Genomic DNA, 25,026 nt, shown 5'->3' with positions numbered 1-25,026 from the left:
AGTATCTGTGTGTGTGTGTGTGTGTATGGGTGTCTGTGTGTGTGTGAGTATCTGTCTGTGTGTGAGTATCTGTGTGTGTGTGAGTATCTGTGTGTGTGTGTGTGTGTGTGGGTGTCTGTGTGTGTGTGAGTATCTGTGTGTGTGTGAGTATCTGTGTGTGTGTGTGTGTGTGTGGGTGTCTGTGTGTGTGTGAGTATCTGTCTGTGTGTGAGTATCTGTGTGTGTGTGAGTATCTGTGTGTGTGTATGGGTGTCTGTGTGTGTGTATGGGTGTCTGTGTCTCAGAGCGAGAGTGAGAGCGCGAGGCGGGCGAGTCTGTCCCCGACACCAGTCTGAAGAATGAAGCGCTCGATGCTTCCAGGGCAGCTGAGACCCCCGGCCTCTCTCGGGAACCCGTCAAAAAACCTGGCCGTCTCCAATTTTTAAAGGGGAGCTGCCTTAGTTCTCCGCTCACAGATTGTAAAGTTATTAAACAGTCGTGGAGTTTAATTTGCACTGTTTTTAAGCACACTGCCGAACACATTGATGGCACAGTAACGTCTTGTGCCTGTTATTTTAACGGAGTTGTTAGCCAGTGTGCTGAACTCCCATGCATCATTTGTCCACGAACCAGTCTGGAGCCAGTTTGAATCTGTTACTGAGGTAAGTGGGTTGCTGAGCTGTGTCGGGGCTGGAGGAGGTTACAGGCTCCGCCTACCCATTCAACGGGTCGACCACAATCGCACGCGGATGCGTCATCTTCCCTTCGATTAGCGTCTTCCTGGTCTGTGACGCTTTCTCCAGCCTAGCAACGCTGATGGTCTTCTTTGGGCCGTCATCTGTCCAGTACAGGTTATTGGCCATCCAGTCCACGGCAACACCTTCAACATTGTTCAGTCCTTCAAACACACACACACAGACAGACAGACAGGGGTAAACACGTCGGGTATACAGCCATCGAGTGCAAAATCCAGCAAGATATTCTAAACCGACAACAACGCGTATTTATACAGAGTCTTTAACACAGGAAACTTCCCCAGGCAGCCGTGGCTCAGTGGGCAGCCCTCTCGCCTCGGAGTCAGAGGTTGTGGGTTCAAGTCCCACTCCAGGGACTTGAGCACAAAAATCTAGGCTAACACTCCAGTGCAGTGCTGAGGGAGCACCACGCAGTTGGAGGAGCGGTGCTGAGGGAGCGCCGTACTGTCGGAAGGGCGGTACTGAGGCAGCGCCGTACTGCGCTGTCGGAGGGGCGGTACTGACGGAGCGCCGCACTGTCGGAGATGCAGTACTGAGGGAGTGCCGCACGTCAGAGGGACGGTACTGAGGGAGCGCCGCACTGAGGGAGATAGGGAGGGGTGTAGGGACTAGAGGGGGTTACAGGGATAGGGAGGGGTGTAGGGGCTGGATGGGGTTACAGAGATAGGGAGAGGGGTGGATAGGGGGAGGGGTGGATAGGGGGAGTGGTGCAGAGATGTGGATAGGTGGAGGGGTGCAGAGATGGGGAGGGGTGTAGGGGGTTACAGAGATGGGGAGGGGTGTAGGGGCTGGAGGAGGTTACAGAGATAGGGGGAGGGGTGTAGGGGCTGGATGGGGTTACAGAGATAGGGGGAGGGGTGGATAGGGGGAGGGGTGGATAGGGGGAGGGGTGGATAGGGGGAGGGGTGCATAGGGGGAGGGGTGCATAGGGGGAGGGGTGCAGAGATGGGGAGGGGTGGAGGGGTGCAGAGATGGGGAGGGGTGCAGAGATGGGGAGGGGTGGAGGGGTGCAGAGATGGGGAGGGGTGTAGGGGGTTACAGAGATGGGGAGGGGTGTAGGGGGTTACAGAGATGGGGAGGGGTGTAGGGGGTTACAGAGATGGGGAGGGGTGTAGGGGGTTACAGAGATGGGGAGGGGTGTAGGGGGTTACAGAGATGGGGAGGGGTGTAGGGGGTTACAGAGATGGGGAGGGGTGTAGGGGGTTACAGAGATGGGGAGGGGTGTAGGGGGTTACAGAGATAGGGAGGGGTGTAGGGACTGGAGGAGGAGGTTACAGAGATAGGGAGAGGTGTAGGGGGTTACAGAGATGGGGAGGGGTGTAGGGGCTGGAGGAGGTTACAGAGATAGGGAGAGGTGTAGGGGGTTACAGAGATGGGGAGGGGTGTAGGGCTGGAGGGGGTTACAGAGATAGGGAGGGGTGTAGGGGCTGGAGGAGGTTACAGGGAGGGGTGTAGGGGCTGGAGGGGGTTACAGAGATGGGTAGGGAGGGTAGGGGGGGGGGTGTAGGGAGGGGGGTGTAGGGAGCTGGAGGGGGGTGTAGGGGCTGGAGGGGAGAAACGTTGGGACGTGCCCTCACCAGATTTCAGGATGGTTTCCCGCTCGGTTCCATCGATTTTCTGACGACCGATGAGGTAGCTGGTGGTATCAGCGAAGTAGATGTAACCGGTCTCGGCGTGGAAGTCCAGGGCGCGGGGGTTGATGAGGTTCTCGATGGGGATCATGTACTCGTCCGGAACCTTGGCGTTCATGTCCATCCCCCGAATGATCCCGGGGCGGCCTTTCCCGTACACCAGGAACAGCTCGTGGTCGGGCTCTGGGGAAAAGGAATCGCAGATATAATCACACCGCATCGTGGGAGACCATTCGGCCCATCGTTGCCTGAGTCGGCTCTGTGAAAGAGTGACCCCAATCAGTCCCACTCCCCCCACACTGCCTCGATTTCCAGGGCCGAACAAAAAGATAAAGCAATAGAATTGTGATTGATACTGACCCTGAAATGAGCTTCCGGCCACATACCCGCAGCATAACTAAACCCGCCTGTTTCCATCATCCGTCTACGCCCCCTGCCTCAGCTCATCCACTGCTGAAACCGTCATCCGTGCCTCGGTTCCCTCCAGAATTGACTATTCCAACACACTCCTGGCCGGCCTCCCACATTCTACCCGACGTAAACTAGAGGTGATCCAAAACTCGGCTGTCCCCGTGTCCTAACTCGCACCGAGTCCCACTCACCCATCACCCCCTGTGCTCACTGTCCCCGTGTCCTAACTCACACCGAGTCCCGCTCACCCATCACCCCCTGTGCTCACTGCCCCCGTGTCCTAACTCACACCGAGTCCCGCTCACCCATCACCCCCCGTGCTCACTGTCCCCGTGTCCTAACTCACACCCAGTCCCACTCACCCATCACCCCCTGTGCTCACTGCCCCCGTGTCCTAACTCGCACCGAGTCCCACTCACCCATCACCACATGTGCTCACTGACCTACATTGGCTCCCAGTTGAACAACGCCTCGATTTCAAAATTCTCATCCTGGTTTTCAAATCCCTCCATGAGCTCCTCGTCCCTTCCCGATCTCTGTAACCTCCTCCAGCCCGTACACGCCTCCCCATCTCTGTAACCTCCTCCAGCCCCTACTCCCCTCCCTATCTCTGTAACCTCCTCCAGCCCCTACACCCCTCCCCATCTATGTGACCTCCTCCAGCCACTACATCCCTCCCCATCTCTGCAATCTCCTCCAGCCCCTGCACCCCTCCCTATCTCTGTAACCCCCTCCAGCCCATACACCCCTCCCTATCTCTGTAACCTCCCCCATCCCCTACACCCCTCCCCATCTATGTAACCTCCTCCAGCCCCTACATCCCTCCCCATCTCTGTAACCTCCTCCAGCCCCTGCACCCCTCCCTATCTCTGTAACCTTCTCCAGCCCCTACACCCCTCCCTATCTCTGTAACCTCCTCCAGCCCCTACACCCCTCCCTATCTCTTACCTTCTCCAACCCCAACACCCCTCCCTATCTCTGTAATCTTGAGGAGAGAGAGGGAGGCGGGGGAAAAGAGGGGGAGGGAGAGCGAGAGAGGGGGGGAGGGAGAGCGAGAGAGGGGGGGAGGGAGAGCGAGAGAGGGGGGGAGGGAGAGCGAGAGAGGGGGGGAGGGAGAGCGAGAGAGGGGGGAGGGAGAGCGAGAGAGGGGGGGAGGGAGAGCGAGAGAGGGGGGGAGGGAGAGCGAGAGAGGGGGGGAGGGAGAGCGAGAGAGGGAGAGCGAGAGAGGGGGGGAGGGAGAGCGAGAGAGGGGGGGAGGGAGAGCGAGAGAGGGGGGGGGAGGGAGAGCGAGAGAGGGGGGGGAGGGAGAGCGAGAGAGGGGGGGAGGGAGAGCGAGAGAGGGGGGGAGGGAGAGCGAGAGATGGGGGGAGGGAGAGCGAGAGATGGGGGGAGGGAGAGCGAGAGATGGGGGGAGGGAGAGCGAGAGATGGGGGGAGGGAGAGCGAGAGATGGGGGGAGGGAGAGCGAGAGATGGGGGGAGGGAGAGCGAGAGAGGGGGGGAGGGAGAGCGAGAGAGGGGGGGATGGAGAGCGAGGGAGGGGGGGATGGAGAGCGAGTTGGGGGGGATGGAGAGCGAGGGAGGGGGGGATGGAGGGTGAGGGAGGGGGGGATGGAGAGCGAGGGAGGGGGGATGGAGAGCGAGGGAGGGGGGGATGGAGAGCGAGAGAAAGGTGGAGGGAGGGAGAAAGGTGGAGGGAGGGAGAGAGAGAGACAGAGAGGGGGTAGGGAGAGAGGAAGAGCAGGGGAGCGGGAGAAGATATTAAGAGAATGAATGAGCTAAGCCCTGATGTGAACGGAGGCTGGGTTTGACAACACAGGCTGATGTTGTGTTTCTGAACCTGAATGAACCCACCCTTGGCTCACAGCCAAGCTCCCTCAGAGCTGTAACTCTACACTGTATTTACACTGCAGTTAATGCCAACATCAATCAAAACGCAACACTGAAGTTGGATTACAGCTTTAAACGATTAGTTTTGTCAGTACTGAGGGAGCGCCGTACTGTCGGAGGGGCAGTACTGAGGGAGCGCCGTACTGTCGGAGGGGCAGTACTGAGGGAGCGCCGCACTGTCGGAGGGGCAGTACTGACGGAGCGCCGCACTGTCGGAGGGGCAGTACTGAGGGAGCGCCGCACTGTCGGAGGGGCAGTACTGAGGGAGCGCCGCAGTGTCGGAGGGGCAGTACTGAGGGAGCGCCGTACTGTCGGAGGGGCGGTACTGAGGGAGCGCCGCACTGTCGGAGGGGCGGTACTGAGGGAGCGCCGCACTGTCGGAGGGGCAGTACTGAGGGAGCCCCGCACTGTCGGAGGGGCGGTACTGAGGGAGCGCCGCACTGTCGGAGGGGCAGTACTGAGGGAGCACCGCATTGTCGGAGGGGCAGTACTGAGGGAGCACCGCACTGTCGGAGGGGCAGTACTGAGGGAGCGCCGCACTGTCGGAGGGGCGGCGTCTTTCAAATGAGACGTTAAACCGAGGCCCCGTCTGCCCTCTCGGGTGGATGTAAAAGATCCCGGGGCCACTATTTGGAAGAGCAGGGGGAGTTCTCCCCGGTGTCCTGGGGCCAATATTTATCCCTCGACCAACATCACTAAAACAGATGATCTGGTCATTATCACATCGCTGTGTGTGGGAGCTTGCTGTGCGCTAATTGCCGATTCCCACATTACAACAGTGACTACAGAATTAAAGAAAAAGTACTTCATTGGCTGTGAAGCACTTTGGGACGTCCGGAGGTGGTGAATTGAGCAAAGTGCAAGGCATTTCTTGAGCTCGGCTTTGAACAAAAGCTTGTGTTTGCGGTTTGGCACTGGAAGGGTTATCTGTTCTCGTGTGACGGAGCTCAATCCCAATGTAAATGAACCGCTTGCTCCCTGGGTCAGCATTCTCTCCTGCTTTACAATTAAAGCACTCAGTTACGGGCAGCGGGGAAAGGGCATTTTCTAATGAACTAATTTAAATTTATTCGCAAGGCCCTTCTAACGCAGCTGTGGCCAGACGCTGGCAGCACGTTGCATCACACGTCGCTCGTTCCCTGTTGGCAGCAGACCAGCGTGCCAGACAAGTGCTGCCTGCAACCACCACACATTAAAACCTGCTGATTACCCGGCATTTGTGAGGGGGGGGGGGGGGAGAGACATAGGCACGCAGTCACACAGACACGCAGTCACACAGAGGGGCTGGGGGGGGTAGAGAGAGAGAGAGAGACGGGGAGCGAGAGAGACGGGGAGCGAGAGAGACGGGGAGCGAGAGAGACGGGGAGCGAGAGAGACGGGGAGCGAGAGAGAGAGACAAGAGACAGAATCTCTATGGCTAAGTGTGCAGGTTACCCCCATGAATGAGATTTAACTGCCAAGCTGAACAGCCTCCTCCTGTTCCTGTTCACTGAGCCCCCATCGCACCTCGAGCCTGTTACATTAGGAACAGGAGGAGGCCGTTCAGCCCCTCGAGCCTGTTACATTAGGAACAGGAGGAGGCCGTTCAGCCCCTCGAGCCTGTTACATTAGGAACAGGAGGCCACCCAGCCCCTCGAGCCTGTTCCATTAGGAACAGGAGGAGGCCATTCAGCCCCTCGAGCCTGTTACATTAGGAACAGGAGGAGGCCGTTCAGCCCCACGAGTCTGTTACATTAGGAACAGGAGGAGACCATTCAGCCCCTCGAGCCTGTTACATTAGGAACAGGAGGAGGCCCATTCAGCCCCTCGAGCCTGTTACATTAGGAACAGGAGGAGGCCGTTCAGACCCTCGAGCCTGTTACATTAGGAACAGGAGGAGGCCGTTCAGCCCCTCGAGCCCGATCTGCAATTCAATGCGATGATGACCGATCTGGCTCTCTGTCCCTCGATCACTCACCTGGCAGAAATCTATGGATCTCATTCATTAAAATTTTCAATTCACCACCAAACAATCACACCCTTTTTAGAGAAAGAGTTCTCAATTTTCACTTCAGTTCGAGTTGTCCAATTCCTAGATTTAAAGTCCAACCACCATTTCTTTATAGTTCAACAGGAATTTCACAACAGCTGCGGGTAATCACATCATCTTACATTTATATAGTACCTTTGCCGTCGTGAAACATCCCAAGGTGCTTCACAGGAACGTAAATCCGGCAGAAATCGGACACCGAGCCGCAGGAGGAGATATTAGGGACAGGTGACCAAAAGATTGGTCAAAGAGGGAGGTTTTAAAAAAGCGTCTTAAAGGAGGAGAGAGAGGTAGAGAGGTTTAGGGAGGGAGTTCCAGAGCTTGGGGCCCAGGCAACAGAAGGCACGGCCACCGATGGTGGAGCGATTATAATCAGGGATGTTCAGGAGGGCAGAATTAGAGGAGTGCAGAGATCTCGGGGGGGTTGTGGGGCTGGAGGGGGTTACAGAGATCAGGAGGGGTGTAGGGGGCTGGAGGGGGTTACAGAGATAGGGAGGGGTGTAGGGGCTGGAGGAGGTTACAGAGATAGGGAGGGGTGTAAGGGGCTGGAGGAGGTTACAGAGATAGGGAGGGGTGTAGGGGGCTGGAGGGGGTTACAGAGATAGGGAGGGGTGTAGGGGCTGGAGGAGGTTACAGAGATAGGGAGGGGTGTAGGGGCTGGAGGAGGTTACAGAGATAGGGAGGGGTGTAGGGGCTGGAGAGGGTTACAGAGATAGGGAGGGGTATAGGGGCTGGAGGAGGTTACAGAGATAGGGAGGGGTGTAAGGGGCTGGCAGTTACAGAGGTAGGGAGGGGTGTAGGGGCTGGAGGAGGTTACAGAGATAGGGAGGGGTGTAGGGGCTGGAGGAGGTTACAGAGATAGGGAGGGGTGTAAGGGGCTGGAGGAGGTTACAGAGATAGGGAGGGGTGTAGGGGCTGGAGGAGGTTACAGAGATAGGGAGGGGTGTAGGGGCTGGAGGAGGTTACAGAGATAGGAAGGGGTGTAGGGGCTGGAGAGGGTTACAGAGATAGGGAGGGGTGTAGGGGTTGGAGGAGGTTACAGAGATAGGAAGGGGTGTAGGGGCTGGAGGAGGTTACAGAGATAGGAAGGGGTGTAGGAGCTGGAGAGGGTTACAGAGATAGGGAGGGGGGAGGAGGCCATGGAGGGATTTGAAAACAAGGATGGATAATTTTGAAATTGAGGTGTTGCTTAACCGGGAGCCAATGTAGGTCAGCGAGCACAGGGGGTGATGGGCGAGTGGGACTCGGTGCGAGTTAGGACACGGGGTCAGCAAGCACAGGGGGTGATGGGTGAGTGTGACTCGGTGCGAGTTAGGACACGGGGTCAGTGAGCACAGGGGGTGATGGGTGAGTGGGACTCGGTGCGAGTTAGGACACGGGGTCAGTGAGCACAGGGGGTGATGGGTGAGTGTGACTCGGTGTGAGTTAGGACACGGGGTCAGTGAGCACAGGCGGTGATGGGTGAGTGGGACTGGGTGTGAGTTAGGACACGGGGGCAGTGAGCACAGTGGGTGATGGGTGAGTGGGACTCGGTGTGAGTTAGGACACGGGGCAGTGAGCAGAGGGGGTGATGGGTGAGCGGGACTCGGTGCGAGTTAGGACACGGGAGGCAGCGAGCACATGGGGTGATGGGTGAGCGGGACTCGGTGCGAGTTGGGACACAGGGGCAGCTGAGTTTTGGATCACCTTTAGTTTACGTCGGGTAGAATGTGGGAGGCCAGCCAGGAGTGTGTTGGAATAGTCAAGTCTGGTGGGAACAAAGGTACGGGTGAGGGTTTCAGCAGCGGATGAGCTGAGGCAGTGGGTGGAGACAGGCGATGTTACGGATTAGATGCAGGAAGAATGTTCCCAATGTTAGGGAAGTCCAGAACCAGGGGTCACAGTCTAAGGATAAGGGGTAAGCCATTTAGGACCGAGATGAGGAGAAACTTCTTCACCCAGAGTGGTGAACCTGTGGAATTCCCTACCACAGAAAGTTGTTGGGGCCAGTTCGTTAGATATATTCAAAAGGGAGTTAGATGTGGCCCTTACGGCTAAAGGTATCAAGGGGTATGGAGAGAAAGCAGGAATGGGGTACTGAAGTTGCATGATCAGCCATGATCATATTGAATGGTGGTGCAGGCTCGAAGGGCCGAATGGCCTACTCCTGCACCTATTTTCTATGTTATACACGTCACAGCTTCATAATATATGGGCTGTGGACAATTAAATCAAAAAGTGCTGGAAATACACGGCAAGTTTGTCAGCAGGCAGACAGAAAGAAGGCAAGTTTGTTTTGGATAAAGACTCTCGTTCGAAATCAATGTTAAAGGGTCTCCCATAAAACAGTTACCTGCCTCCCTCCAGGGCACAAGGGATGACGATTAACTCCTGGATGTGCCCGCCGCGGGTTGTGGCAACTTACTTTTACAGGACTTGCCGTCACTGCCCAGGCTGAAGCCAGACCGACAGCGGCAAGTGCGCGACTTGTGACTGTTCCCCAGCAAGCAGATATCCGAGCAGCCCCCAGGTTTGTTGAACTGGTCTGGCTCACAGGCATGGCTTCGCACTGGAACACAGCAAAAACACACACACTTTAACTTAACACACCTCGTCCGTGATGTACAGCCAGCTTCGTGATATAGAGTGCGCAAAGATTTGTCAGATGGAGTATAATGTTGGAACGTGTGAGGTCACGCACTTTGGCAGAAAAAAAAAATCAAGTTATTATTTAAATGGAGAAAGATTGCAAAGTGCTGCAGTGCAGCGGGACCTGGGGGTTACTTGTACATGAAACACAAAAGGTTAGTATGCAGGTACAGCGGAGGAGAGGAGGAGGTCGGGGCGGAGGAGATTTACCAGGATGTTGTATTGGAGAGGGTACAGAGGAGATTTACCAGGATATTGCACTGGAGAGGGTACAGAGGAGATTTACCAGGATATTGCACTGGAGAGGGTACAGAGGAGATTTACCAGGATATTGCACTGGAGAGGGTACAGAGGAGATTTACCAGGATGTTGCACTGGAGAGGGTACAGAGGAGATTTACCAGGATGTTGCACTGGAGAGGGTACAGAGGAGATTTACCAGGATATTGCACTGGAGAGGGTACAGAGGAGATTTACCAGGATATTGCACTGGAGAGGGTACAGAGGAGATTTACCAGGATGTTGTACTGGAGAGGGTACAGAGGAGATTTACCAGGATATTGCACTGGAGAGGGTACAGAGGAGATTTACCAGGATATTGCACTGGAGAGGGTACAGAGGAGATTTACCAGGATATTGCACTGGAGAGGGTACAGAGGAGATTTACCAGGATGTTGCACTGGAGAGGGTACAGAGGAGATTTACCAGGATGTTGCACTGGAGAGGGTGCAGAGGAGATTTACCAGGATGTTGCACTGGAGAGGGTACAGAGGAGATTTACCAGGATATTGCACTGGAGAGGGTACAGAGGAGATTTACCAGGATGTTGCACTGGAGAGGGTACAGAGGAGATTTACCAGGATGTTGCACTGGAGAGGGTGCAGAGGAGATTTACCAGGATGTTGCACTGGAGAGGGTACAGAGGAGATTTACCAGGATATTGCACTGGAGAGGGTACAGAGGAGATTTACCAGGATGTTGCACTGGAGAGGGTGCAGAGGAGATTTACCAGGATGTTGCACTGGAGAGGGTACAGAGGAGATTTACCAGGATATTGCACTGGAGAGGGTACAGAGGAGATTTACCAGGATGTTGCACTAGAGAGGGTACAGAGGAGATTTACCAGGATGTTGCACTGGAGAGGGTACAGAGGAGATTTACCAGGATGCTGCCAGGACTGGAGAATCTTAGCGATGAGAAAAGATTAGACAGGCTGGGTTTTTTTTTTGGAACAGGTGCAGTACTGAGGGAGAGCCGCACTGTCGGAGGGGCAGTACTCAGGGTGTTGTTTTCGTGGAACAGAGGAGGTCGAGGGGAGAAAGTAAAATAATTGGATTTATATAGCGCCTTTCGACCCTCAGGACGTCCCAAAGCGCTTTTCAGCTAGTGAAATAGTTTTTGGAGTGTAGTCACTGTTCTAATGTGAGAAACGCAGCAGCCAATTTGCACACAGCAAGCTCCCACAAACAGCAATGTGATTATGACCCACATCATGTTTTTTTTTATCTTGATTGAGGTATAAATATTGGCCCCGTGACACTGGGGAGAACTTCTCCTGCTCTTCTTCCAAATACTGACCATAGTATCTCCTCATCAATCAATGATTATTTTGTTAATTGTTAATCTATGAAAATCCTTGATCATTTGGAATACCTCTAGCTATGCAGTACTGAGGGAGCGCCGCACTGTCGGAGGGGCGGTACTGAGGGAGCGCCGCACTGTCGGAGGGGCGGTACTGAGGGAGCGCCGCACTGTCGGAGGGGCGGTACTGAGGGAGCGCCGCACTGTCGGAGGGGCGGTACTGAGGGAGCGCCGCACTGTCGGAGGGGTGGTCTTTCAGGTGAGACATTAAACAAAGTTCCCATCTGCCCTCTCAGGTGGATGTAAAATATCCCGGGGCCACTATTTGGAAGAAGAGCAGGGGGAGTTCTCCCCGGTGTCCTGGGGCGAATATTTATCCCTCGACCAACATCACTAAAAAAACCCAGATGATCTGGGTCATTATCACACAGCTGCATGCGGGAGCTTACAACATCAACCACACTTTAAAAGTAGTTCATTAGTTGTGCCGCACTTTGGGACGTCCGGAGATGTTGAAAGGGGTTGTTGCAATGTAAGTTTTTGAATGTTTTGCTCGGGGAGGTGGAGAGCAGACAAACCTCAGGTGCTGGCTCAGCAGAAAAGCTGGTCCCAGTTGGCAGTTTTGAGAGTCAGTAATACACTGATGATCTCACAGTTTCATTTCCCCTACTGCCATGAACGCCTTGACGCATTGCTCCGTGTTTTCGTAAACCCAAATTAAGGAAGCTTTAAGATTTGGCACACGCTTAAATTCGCCCCCACCGCACACAGGCTGGGGATGTCGGCCTGAGGAAGAGTGTGTTCGAAGACCAGGATCACAAACCCGGCGCCAGGCTCACGGTCTACAGAGCAGTGGTGATACGCGCTCTCCTGTATGGCTCAGAGACATGGACTACGTACAGCAAGCACCTCAAATCACTGGAGAAGTAACAACAACGATGTCTCTGCAAATCCATTGGCAGGAAATCATCATCGGCAGACCCTCGGAATCGAGGAAGACTTGCTTCCACTCTAACAATGAGTCCTTAGGTGGCTGAACAGTCCAATACGGGAACCACAGTCCCTGTCACAGGTGGGACAGATAGACGTTGAGGGAAGGGGAGGGTGGGACAGGTTTGCCGCACGCTCCTTCCGCTGCCTGCGCTTGGTTTCTGCACGCTCTCGGCGACGAGACTCGAGGTGCTCAGCGCCCTCCCGGATGCACTTCCTCCACTTAGGGCGGACTGGTCTTTGGGCCAGGGACTCCCAGGTGTCGGTGGGGGTGTTGCACTTTATCAGGGAGGCTTTGAGGGTGGTCCCTTGTAACGTTTCCTCTGCCCACCTTTGGCTCGTTTGCTCGTGAAGGAGTTCCGAGTCGAGCGCTTGCTTTGGGGAGTCTCGTGTCTGGGGCATGCGGACAATGTGGCTCGCTCCAATGGACCGACGTTAGCGTCCTCGACCAGGCCAACATCCCCGGCATCGAAGCACTGACCACACTCGACCAGCTCCGCTGGGCAGGGCCACATTGTCCGCATGGTCCCCAGACACGAGACTCCCAAAGCAAGCGCTCTACTCGGAAATTCTACACGGCAAACGAGCCAAAGGTGAGCAGAGGAAACGTTACAAGGGACCACCCTCAAAGCCTCCTTGGAAAAAATGGAACTTCCCACTGAGACCTGGGAATCCCTGGCCCAAGACTGCTCAAAGTGGAGGAGAAGCATCCGGGAAGGCGCCAAACACCTCGAGTCGCTTTGCCGGGAGCGCGCGGAAGCCAAGCGCAAACAGCAGAAGGGGCGCACGACAACCCAGGCACCCCACCCACCCGTCCCTCCCTCCAACCAGCGTCTGCCCCAGACACCGCCTGTGACAGAGACTGTGGGTCCCACATTGGTCTCATTGGTCACCTGAGAACTCAGTGTTAGTGTGGGAGCAAGTCATCCTCGACTCCGGGGGTCTGCCTCAGAAGTGAAGACCCCACACAATCACACAGACACTTCTCAATGTGAGGGATTAACACCTCATTATTTATCTTCACCGTGCCTGGGTCAAGGTTCAAAATACAACAGTGTTAATCCCCCCGTTTGACATGTTTGAAGGAAACATGAATCTTCTTAAACTAAAGCGGCTTAACGACTAAAAACTTCACTCATCGCGTCTCCTGTCAAATGCCGTGTCTTTTAACGACAACCTGTACTGACACAGTGGCTTCGAATCAGAGAACGGTCACAGCACAGGAGGGAGGCCATTCGGCCCCTCGATCCCGTGCCGACACACAGCCAGTCCCACTCCCCCGCCCTTTCCCCGTAGCCCTGCCAATATTTATCCTTCAGGAACTTACCCAACTCTTCGTTTGAAAGCCACGATTGAGTCTGCCTCCCCCGCCCTCTCGGGCAGCGCATTCCAGATCCTAACCACTCGCTGCGGGAAACAAGTTTTTCCAACGTGTCGCCTTTGGTTCTTCTGCCAATCGCCTTAAATCTGTATCCTCTGGTTCTCGACCCTTCCACCAATGGGAACAGTTTCTCTCTCTCTACTCTGTCCGGATCCCTTGTGATTGTGAACACCTCAATCAAATCTCCCCTCAACCTTCTCTGCTCCGAGGAGAACAACCCCAGCTTCTCCAGTCTCCCCACGTCACTGAAGTCTCTCATCCCCTGGGACCATTCTGGTCAATCTCCCTCTGTACCCTCTCCCAGGCCTTCACATCCTCCCTAAAGTACGGTGTTCAGAATTGGACACAATACTCCGGTTGAGGCAGAACAAGTGATTTATACAGGTTCATCATAATTTCCCCGCTTCTGTACTCTATGCCTCTAGTTATGAAGCCCAGGATGCCGTAAGCTTTTTTTAACCGCTTTCTCAACCTGCCCTGCCATCTTCAACGATCTGTGCACATATACCCCCAGGTCTCTCTGTTCATGCACCCCCTTTAGGAGTGTACCCTTTAGTTTATATTGTCTCTCCTCGTCCTTCAAACCAAAATGTATCACTTCGCACTTTTCAGCGTTAAACTTCATCTGCCATTTGCCCGCCCATGTCTCCAGCCTGTTTGTGACTTCCTGGTCTATCCCTCTCTCCTCATTGTTCACTATACTTCCAACTTTTGTGTCATCTGCACATTTTGAAATTGTGCCCTGTACACGACCCATCCAAGTCATTAATATATAACAAGAAAAGTGGTCCCAGTACCGATCCCTGGGGAACACCACTGTATACCTTGCTCCAGTCCGAGAAACAACCGTTCACCACTACTCTCTGCTTCCCGTCACTGAGCCAATCTCGTATTCCATGCTGCCACTGTCCATTTTATCCCATGGGCTCCAACTTTGCTGCAAGCCTATTATGTGGCACGCCTTTTGGAAATCCATGTATACCACGTCAACCGCATTGCGTTCATCAACCCTCTCTGTTACCTCATCAAAACACTCAATCAAGCTGGTTAAACATGATTTGCCTTGAACAATTCCTTGCTGGCTTTCCTTAATTCATCCACACTTGTTCAAGTGACTCTTAACTTTCCCGCGATTATGGTTTCTAAATGCATCCCCATAGTGAGACATCCCACAGCGCTTTCACAGGAGTGTTATCAAACAAAATTTCACACCGAGCCACATTCGGAGATGTTAGGCCAGGTAAAGGAGAGAAAAACTGGGACTTATGTAGCACCATACACGACCACTGGACATCTCAAAGGTGACCAGAAGCTTGGTTGAAGAGGTAGGTTTTAAGGAGCGTTTTTAAAAAAAAAAGAGGAAAAAGAGAGAGAGGCGGAGAGGTTTAGGGAGGGAATTCCAGAACTTTGGGGATCGGGAGACTGATGGTGGAGTGATGGAAATCAGCCGGGGTGGGAGGGGGGGGGGTGATGCACAGGAGGTCAGAAGGCAAAATACTTACAAGGTTAAGGGAAACACAAAAGGTTAGTATGCAGGTACAGCAAGTGATCAGGAAGGCCAATGGTATCTTGGCCTTTATTGCAAAGGGGATGGAGTATAAAAGCAGGGAAGTCTTGCTACAGTTATACAGGGTATTGGTGAGGCCACACCTGGAGTACTGCGTACAGCTTTGGTTTCCATATTTACGAAAGGATATACTTGCTTTGGAGGCAGTTCAGAGAAGGTTCACTCGGTTGATTCCGGGGATGAGGGCGTTGACTTATGAGGAAAGGTTGAGTAGGTTGGGCCTCTACTCATTGGAATTCAGAAGAATGAGAGGTGATCTTATCGAAACGTATAAGATAATGAGGGGGCTTGACAAGGTGGATGCAGAGAGGATGTTTCCACTGATGGGGGAGACTAGAACTAGGGGGCATGGTCTTAGAATAAGGGGCCGCCCATTTAAAACTGAGATGAGGAGGAATTTCTTCTCTCTGAGGGTTGTAAATCTGTGGAATTCTCTGCCCCAGAGAGCTGTGGAGGCTGGGACATTGAATATATTTAAGGTGGAGATAGACAGATGTTTGAGCGATAAGGGAGTGAAGGGTTATGGGGAGCGGGCGGGGAAGTGGAGCTGAGTCCATGATCGGATCAGCCATGATCGTATTAAATGGCGGAGCAGGCTCGAGGGGCCGAATGGCCTACTCCTGCTCCTATTTCTTATGTTCTCATGGGAACTGAGGGAAATCCTTATTAGTCAGGAAATTGTGTTGGGTTAATTGATGGGATTGAAGGCCGATAAATCCCCAGGGTCTGATGGACTGCATCCCAGAGTACTTAAGGAGGTGGCCTTGGAAATAGCGGATGCATTGACAGTCATTTTCCAGCATTCCATAGACTCTGGATCAGTTCCTATCAAGTGGAGGGTAGCCAATGTAACCCCACTTTTTAAAAAAGGATGGAGAGAGAAAACAGGGAATTATAGACCAGTCAGCTTGACATCGGTAGTGGGTAAAATAAGAACATAAGAATTAGGAACAGGATTAGGCCATCTAGCCCCTCGAGCCTGCTCCGCCATTCAACAAGAGCATGGCTGATCTGGCCGTGGACTCAGCTCCACTTACCCACCCGCTCCCCGTAACCCTTAATTCCCTTATTGGTTAAAAATCTATCTATCTGTGACTTGAATACATTCGATGAGCTAGCCTCAACTGCTTCCTTGGGCAGAGAATTCCACAGATTCACAACCCTCTTGGAGAAGAAATTCCTTCTCAACTCGGTTTTAAATTGGCTCCCCCGTATTTTGAGGCTGTTCCCCCTAGTTCTAGTCTCCCCGACCAGTGGAAACAACCTCTCTGCCTCGATCTTGTCTATCCCTTTCATTATTTTAAATGTTTCTATAAGATCACCCCTCATCCTTCTGAACTCCAACGAGTAAAGACCCAGTCTACTCAATCTATCATCATAAGGTAACCCCCTCATCTCCGGAATCAGCCGAGTGAATCGTCTCTGTACCCCCTCCAAAGCCAGTATATCCTTCCTTAAGTAAGGTGACCAAAACTGCACGCAGTACTCCAGGTGCGGCCTCACCAATACCCTGTACAGTTGCAGCAGGACCTCCCTGCTTTTGTACTCCATCCCTCTCGCAATGAAGGCCAACATCCCATTCACCTTCCTGATTACCTGCTGCACCTGCAAACTAACTTTTTGGGATTCATGCACAAGGACCTCCAGGTCCCTCTGCACCTCAGCATGTTGTAATTTCTCCCCATTCAAATAATATTCCCTTTTACTGTTTCTTTTCCCAAGGTGGATGACCTCATACTTTCTGACATTGTATTCCATCTGCCAAATATGAGCCCATTCGCTTAACCTATCTAAATCTCTTTGCAGCCTCTCTGTGTCCTCTACACAACCCGCTTTCCCACTAATCTTTGTGTCATCTGCAAATTTTGTTACACTACACTCTGTCCCCTCTTCCAGGTCATCTATGTATATTGTAAACAGTTGTGGTCCCAGCACCGATCCCTGTGGCACACCACTAACCACCGATTTCCAACCCGAAAAGGACCAATTTATCCCGACTCTCTGCTTTCTGTTAGCCAGCCAATTCTCGATCCATGCTAATACATTTCCACTGACTCCGTGTACCTTTATCTTCTGCAGTAACCTTTTGTGTGGCACCTTATCGAATGCCTTTTGAAAATCTAAATACACCACATCCATTGGTACACCTCTATCCACCATGCTCATTATATCCTCAAAGAATTCCAGTAAATCAGTTAAACATGATTAGTTAAACTAACCGGCCTATAGTTACCTGCCTTTTGCCTGCCCCCTTTTTTAAACAGAGGCATTACATTAGCTGCTTTCCGCTAGTACCTCCCCAGAGTCCAGAGAATTTTGGTAGATTATAACGAATGCATCTGCTATAACTGCCACCATCTCTTTTAATACCCTGGGATGCATTTCATTAGGACCAGGACCAAATGATGGAATCAATTATTAAGGATGTCATAGCAGTGCATTTGGAAAGAGGTGACATGATAGGTCCAAGTCAGCATGGATTTGTGAAAGGAAAATCATGCTTGACAGATCTTCTGGAATTTTTTGAGGATGTTTCCAGTAGAGTGGACAAGGGAGAACCAGTTGATGTGGTGTATTTGGACTTTCAGAAGGCTTTCGACAAGGTCCCACACAAGAGATTAATGTGCAAAGTTAAAGCACATGGGATTGGGGGTAGTGTGCTGACGTGGATTGAGAACTGGTTGTCAGACAGGAAGCAAAGAGCAGGAGTAAATGGGTACTTTTCAGAATGGCAGGCAGTGACTAGTGGGGTACCGCAAGGTTCTGTGCTGGGGCCCCAGCTGTTTACATTGTACATTAATGATTTAGACGAGGGGATTAAATGTAGTATCTCCAAATTTGCGGATGACACTAAGTTGGGTGGCAGTGTGAGCTGCGAGGAGGATGCTATGAGGCTGCAGAGTGACTTGGATAGGTTAGGTGAGTGGGCAAATGCATGGCAGATGAAGTATAATGTGGTTAAATGTGAGGTTATCCACTTTGGTGGTAAAAACAGAGAGGCAGACTATTATCTGAATGATGACAGATTAGGAAAAGGGGAGGTGCAACGAGACCTGGGTGTCATGTTACATCAGTCATTGAAGGTTGGCATGCAGGTACAGCAGGCGGTTAAGAAAGCAAATGGCATGTTGGCCTTCATAGCGAGGGGATTTGAGTACAGGGGCAGGGAGGTGTTCCTACAGTTGTACAGGGTCTTGGTGAGGCCACACCTGGAGTATTGTGTACAGTTTTGGTCTCCTAACTTGAGGAAGGACATTCTTGCTATTGAGGGAGTGCAGCGAAGGTTCACCAGACTGATTCCCGGGATGGTGGGACTGACCTAGCAAGAAAGACTGGATCAACTGGGCTTGTATTCACTGGAGTTCAGAAGAATGAGAGGGGACCTCATAGAAACGTTTAAAATTCTGATGGGTTTAGACAGATTAGATGCAGGAAGAATGTTCCCAATGTTGGGGAAGTCCAGAACCAGAGGTCACAGTCTAAGGATAAGGGGTAAGCCATTTAGGACCGAGATGCGGAGAAACTTCTTCACCCAGAGAGTTGTTGAGGCCAATTCACTAAATATATTCAAAAAGGAGTTAGATGTAGTCCTTACTACTAGGGGGATCAAGGGGTATGGCGAGAAAGCAGGAATGGGGTGTGGAAGTTGCATGTTCAGCCATGAACTCATTGAATGGCGGTGCAGGCTCGAAGGGCCGAATGGCCTACTCCTGCACCTATTTTCTATGTTTCTATGAAAGACAGCGGGGGAATGGGACTGATTGGATCGTTCTATCACAGAGTGGTACAGGCACGATGGGACCAATGGCCTCCTTCTGTGCTGTGCGATTCAACCAACAAGAGGACAGCGCTGAGATCTCGGAGGTCTGTAGGGGCTGTAGGAGGGTACAGAGATGGGGAGAGGAGAGGGCAGGAGGGAACTGAAAAATAAATGCAAGTGTTTCATTCTTGGGAGGGTAAGCCACCCAACGATAGAGGGCAAATGAAAATACAATTTTGAGAGATACAAAACTAGGCGTACTCCTGCACTGATCGCCCAAACTTTGTTGGTTCACCAAAGTCTTTCAACTGCTGCCGTTTGCAGAAAAAATGTATATTCTCTCAGCGCAGCAAATAACTATCTCGGCAGGGGAGCCATAACCACATCAAAATTCAAGTTAGCTCAGTGGTTAACACTCTCGCCTCTGGCCCGGAAGGTTGTGGGTTCAAGTCCCACTCCATGGACCCGAGCACATAAAGCTAGGCCAACACTCCCAGTGCAGTACTGAGGGAGCGCCGCGCTATGCTGTCGGAGGGGCAGTACTGAGGGAGCGCCGCGCTATGCTGTCGGAGGGGCAGTGCTGAGGGAGCGCCGCACTGTCGGAGGGCAGTACTGAGGGAGCGCCGCACTGTCGGAGGGGCAGTACTGAGGGAGTGCCACACTGTCGGAGGAGCGGTACTGAGGGAGCGCCGCACTGAGCTGTCGGAGGGGCAGTACTGAAGGGGCGCCACACTGTCGGAGGGGCAGTACTGAGGGAGCGCCGCACTGAGCTGTCGGAGGGGCAGTACTGAGGGAGCGCCGCACTGTGCTGTCGGAGGGGCAGTACTGAAGGAGCGCCACACTGTCGGAGGGGCGGTACTGAGGGGCGCCACACTGTCGGAGGGGCAGTACTGAGGGAGTGCCGCACTGAGCTGTCGGAGGGGCAGCACTGAGGGAGTGCCGCACTGTCAGAGGGGCGGTACTGAGGGAGTGCCGCACTGTCGGAGGGGTGGTACTGAGGGAGCGCCGCACTGTCGGAGGGGCGGTACTGAGATGGTTGTGCAAGGTGCAATATAAATCCAAGACTTTTTAAACTTTCCTTTTCCTGATTGTTGGTGACTAACCGAGCTGGGCGAGTCTTCCCGACATGTCTGGAAAGACCGGACTTGCTTCTGAATGTCTGCCTGCTACAGCCCGCTGCCAGTTGTTACACACAAGTCTGAGCATGTAGCTTTGGCTGGGAGCATTATACTGCTGTGGTTCAATGGTCGACAACTCGGCCAGGGCCAACAAACAACAACACTGAACTCTTTCAGCACCGTCGACAATCGGAACATTTCACCACGTGGAAATCAGTCCATTTGGCCCATCGCATCTGTGCTATCTGAAACTTCTCAACCTGGTGTTCAAACCCTCCTCAACCCCACACTCCCTATCGCTGTCACCTCCTCCAGCCCCTACACCCCTCCCTATCTCTGTAACCCCCTCCAGCCCTTACACCCCTCCCTATCTCTGTAACCCTCTCCAGCCCTTACACCCCTCCCTATCTCTGTAACCCCCTCCAGCCCTTACACCCCTCCCTATCTCTGGAACCGCCTCCAGCCCCTACACCCCTCCCTATCTCTGTAACCTCCTCCAGTCCCTGCACCCCTCCCTATCTCTGTAACCCCCTCCAGCCCTTACATCCCTCCCGATCTCTGGAACCGCCTCCAGCCCCTACACCCCTCCCTATCTCTGTAACCTCCTCCAGACCCTACACCCCTCCCTATCTCTGTAACCTCCTCCAGCCCTTACACCCCTCCCTATCTCTGTAACCTCCTCCAGACCCTACACCTCTACTTATCTCTGTAACCCCCTCCAGCCCTACACCCCTCCCGATCTCTGGAACCCCCTCCAGCCCCTACACCCCTCCCTATCTCTGCAACCTCCTCCAGCCCCTACATCCCTCCCTATCTCTGTAACCCCCTCCAGCCCTTACACCCCTCCCTACCTCTGTAACCTCCTCCAGCCCCCTACACCCCTCCCTATCTCTGTAACCCCCTCCAGCCCTTACACCCCTCCCTACCTCTGTAACCTCCTCCAGCCCCCTACACCCCTCCCTATCTCTGTAACCTCCTCCAGCCCCCTATTTCCCTCCCTATCTCTGTAACCTCCAGCCCCCTACACCCCTCCCTATCTCTGTAACCCCCCCCGCCCCCCGAGATGTCTGCACTCCTCTAATTCTGCCCTCCTGACCATCCCTGATTATAATCGCTCCACCATCGGTGGCCGTGCCTTCTGTTGCCTGGGCCCCGAGCTCTGGAACTCCCTCCCTAAACCTCCCTTCTTCCTCGCCCCTCTATTACGAGACTACCTGTTTCACCTAGCTTTTGGTCACCTGTTCCAATATAGAATCATTCAAAATTACGACATAGGCCATTCGGCCCATCGCATCTGTGCTGGTCAAAAAAAGAGCTACCCAGCCTTATCCCAGCATCGCTGTAATGCCTGTAGGTCACGGCTGTTTAAGTGTACATCCAAGTATCTTCTAAATACAGAATCACAGAAAATTACTATCTCCTGTTGTGGCTTGGTGTCCAATTCCATTTGATAGATGAAGGAATTGAGTGTAATATCTCCAAGTTTGCAGATGACACTAAGCTGGGTGGCGGTGTGAGCTGTGAGGAGGATGCTAAGAGGCTGCAGGGTGACTTGGACAGGTTAGGTGAGTGGGCAAATACATGGCAGATGCAGTATAATGTGGATAAATGTGAGGTTATCCACTTTGGTGGCAAAAACACGAAGGCAGAATATTATCTGAATGGTGACAGATTAGGAAAAGGGGAGGTGCAACGAGACCTGGGTGTCATGGTACATCAGTCATTGAAGGTTGGCATGCAGGTACAGCAGGCAGTGAAGAAGGCAAATGGCATGTTGGCCTTCATAGCGAGAGGATTTGAGTATAGGAGCAGGGAGGTGTTACTACAGTTGTACAGGGCCTTGGTGAGGCCACACCTTGAATATTGTGTACCGTTTTGGTCTCCTAATCTGAGGAAGGACATTCTTGCTATTGAGGGAGTGCAGCGAAGGTTCACCAGACTGATTCCCGGGATGGCAGGACTGACATATGAAGAAAGACTGGATCGACTCGGCTTATATTCACTGGAATTTAGAAGAATGAGAGGGGATCTCATAGAAACATATAAAATTCTGACGGGATTGGACAGGTTAGATGCAGGAAGAATGTTCCCGATGTTGGGGAAGTCCAGAACCAGGGGACACAGTCTAAGGATAAGGGGTAAGCCATTTAGGACCGAGATGAGGAGAAACTTCTTCACCCAGAGAATTGTGAACCTGTGGAATTCTCTACCACAGAAAGTAGTTGGGGCCAGTTCGTTGGATATATTCAAAAGGGAGTTAGATGTGGCCCTTCCGGCTAAAGGGATCAGGGGGTATGGAGAGAAAGCAGGAATGGGGTACTGAAGGAATGATCAGCCATGATCATATTGAATGGTGGTGCAGGCTCGAAGGGCCGAATGGCCGACTCCTGCACCTAGTTTCTATATTTCTATGATAATTACTCCTGTGAAGTGCCTGGGGTTAAAGGTGTGACATAAATGCACATTGCTGCCGTCTCTCGTGGTTTGTATTTCCTCACCCGCCCACGACCCTACTTTTTCTCAGCGTCCTTTTAATGTTCCTTCTACAAAATATGAATCCACTTTCCTTTTTCACAACGCGAGCAGAGAACTCTCTGTTTCTGGTTCGGAACGTTCATGGCGAAGATGTTTATAGTTCAGGACTCTGTCAAACTGCTGCTCTGAAATCGCTTGCACTGGAAATGTATGAATGAGTCATGGAAATCGTGGCCGAGTGCACACACACATTCATAAATGTGATTGGGGTCAATGACCTCGGGCTGATTTATGGCTGACTGCAAGGCGAGAAGACTGAGCGTGGAAGGGAGTTTAACACCAGCGGACATGGATGTGACAGCGCTGGTCTGACCAAGCCCACTTCCATCAGGTGCCAACAATAGCCCTGGTGTCAGACACACCTCACTGGCAGTCACTGTCGCCTCCGAGGTGGAAGGTTGTGGGTTCGAGCCCCTGACCCCCACAAGAGACTCGAGCACAAAGGGGCGGTTCTGAGGGAGCGCCGCACTGCGCTGTCGGAGGGGCGGTACTGAGGGAGCGCCGCACTGCGCTGTCGGAGGGGCGGTACTGAGGGAGCGCCGCACTGCGCTGTCGGAGGGACAGTACTGAGGGAGCACCGCACTGCGCTGTCAGAGGGGCAGTACTGAGGGAGCGCCGCACTGCGCTGTCAGAGGGGCAGTACTGAGGGAGCGCCGCACTGTCGGAGGGGCAGTACTGAGGGAGCGCCGCACTGTCGGAGGGGCAGTACTGAGGGAGCGCCGCACTGTCGGAGGGGCGGTACTGAGGGAGCGCCGCACTGTTGGAGGGGTTGTACTGAGGGAGCGCCGCACTGTCGGAGGGGCAGTACTGAGGGAGCGCCGCACTGTCGGAGGGGCAGCACTGAGGGAGCGCCGCACTGTCAGAGGGGCAGTACTGAGGGAGCCCCGCACTGTTGGAGGGGCGGTACTGAGGGAGCGCCGCACTGTCGGAGGGGCAGTACTGAGGGAGCGCCGCACTATCGGAGGGACGGTCTTTCGGACGTGCCTGCCCTCTCAGGTGGATGTAAAAGATCCCACGGCCATTGTTTCGAAGAAGAGCAGGGGGTGTTCTCCCCAGTGTCCTGGGGCCAATATTTATCCCTCAACCAACATCACGAAAAATATTATCTGGGTCATTATCACACATCAGTATTTGTGGGAGCTTGCTATGTGTAAATTGGCTGCCGCGTTTGCCTACATTACAACAGTGACTACACTTAAAAAGTACTTCATTGGCTGTGAAGCGCTCTGGGACGTCCGGAGGTTGTGAAAAGCGCAACATAAAATGCGAGTCTTTCTTTGTACTGTACAATCAAATTTTTCCCGAAGGTTCCAAGACTATTAATTTCTGTTTGCAACACACTTGAAGGCCTGCAACAAGACTGAATAGCAGATGCCGGTGGAACTGAAAGGTCATATTTGAACGCTCTTAACAGAAGCAGAGCTGTGGCTAGAGGCTGCATTTCAGCCTGGGCACAGGTGTCCGAGGCGCTCAACTTTATCAAGCAATTGAGCGAAAACAACAAGCCTTCAAAAGGTGCCGCAGGACAGTGTACACACAGCGGGAACTGTGTGCATTCATGCACAGCCCTTCAACGCTGTAAAATGTGCACAGACGCTTCATATTATTGAGCAGAATGGGCCTGTACTCTGGAGTTTAGAACATTGAAACGATTAAAATTCTTTAAACAAGGCAAGGGAATCATCATCACAGACAGTCCGTCGAAATCGAGGAAGACTTGCTTCCACTCTAAACACGAGTCCTTAGGTGACTGAACAGTCCAATACAGGAACCACAGTCCCTGTCACAGGTGGGACAGATAGACGTTGAGGGAAGGGGAGGGTGGGACTGGTTTGCCGCACGCTCCTTCCGCTGCCTGCGCTTGGTTTCTGCACGCTCTCGGCGACGAGACTCGAGGTGCTCAGCGCCCTCCCGGATGCACTTCCTCCACTTAGGGCGGACTGGTCTTTGGGCTAGGGACTCCCAGGTGTCGGTGGGGATGTTGCACTTTATCAGGGAGGCTTTGAGGGTGGTCCCTGTAACGTTTCCTCTGCCCACCTTTGGCTCGTTTGCCCGTGAAGGAGTTCAGAGTAGAGCGCTTGCTTTGGGAGTCTCGTGTCTGGGGGACCATGCGGACAATGTGGCCCTGCCCAGCGGAGCTGGTCGAGTGTGGTCAGTGCTTTGATGCTGGGGATGTTGGCCTGGTCGAGGACGCTAATGTTGTTGCGTCTGTCCTCCCAGGTGATTTGCAGGTTCTTATTACCCATTAAATGGTAGGACACTGAGAAGTGTAGAGGAACAGAGGGACCTGGGAGTGCAGGTCCACAGATACCTGAAAGTAGCAGGCCAGGTAGATAATGTGGTTAAGTTGGCACACGGAATACTTGTCTTTATTGGCCGAGGCATGGAATACAAGAGCAGGGAGGGTTATGCTTGAACTGTATAAAACACTGGTTAGGCCACAGCTGGAGTACTGCGTGCAGTTCTGGTCACCACATTACAGGAAGGATGTGAATGCACTGGAGGGGGTACAGAGGAGATTTACCAGGATGTTGCACTGGAGAGGGTACAGAGGAGATTTACCAGGATGTTGCACTGGAGAGGGTACAGAGGAGATTTACCAGGATGTTGCACTGGAGAGGGTACAGAGGAGATTTACCAGGATGTTGCACTGGAGAGGGTGCAGAGGAGATTTACCAGGATGTTGCACTGGAGAGGGTACAGAGGAGATTTACCAGGATGTTGCACTGGAGAGGGTACAGAGGAGATTTGCCAGGATGTTGCCTGGACTGGAG

The 25,026-nt window shown here is 53.1% G+C and overlaps 1 protein-coding gene across 1 annotated transcript in view; it reads right to left on the bottom strand.

Moving 5' to 3' along the window:
- The window catches only part of LOC139240889 (low-density lipoprotein receptor-related protein 1-like), a gene marked incomplete at its 3' end in the record, with an annotated part of 408,599 nt that overhangs the window by 145,765 nt on the left and 237,808 nt on the right, over positions 1-25,026 (bottom strand). The window contains exons 10-12 of the mRNA XM_070869393.1: positions 9,098-9,241; positions 2,312-2,548; positions 697-877 (exon numbers count right to left, since the gene is read on the bottom strand). Coding sequence (XP_070725494.1) covers positions 697-877; positions 2,312-2,548; positions 9,098-9,241 — 562 coding nt within the window. The remainder of the gene's footprint in view (positions 1-696; positions 878-2,311; positions 2,549-9,097; positions 9,242-25,026) is intronic.

The sequence above is a fragment of the Pristiophorus japonicus genome, chromosome X (genome assembly GCF_044704955.1).
Source record: "Pristiophorus japonicus isolate sPriJap1 chromosome X, sPriJap1.hap1, whole genome shotgun sequence".
NCBI classification, from domain to species: Eukaryota; Metazoa; Chordata; class Chondrichthyes; family Pristiophoridae; genus Pristiophorus; species Pristiophorus japonicus.
This window is presented reverse-complemented; position numbering and strand designations above follow the sequence as displayed.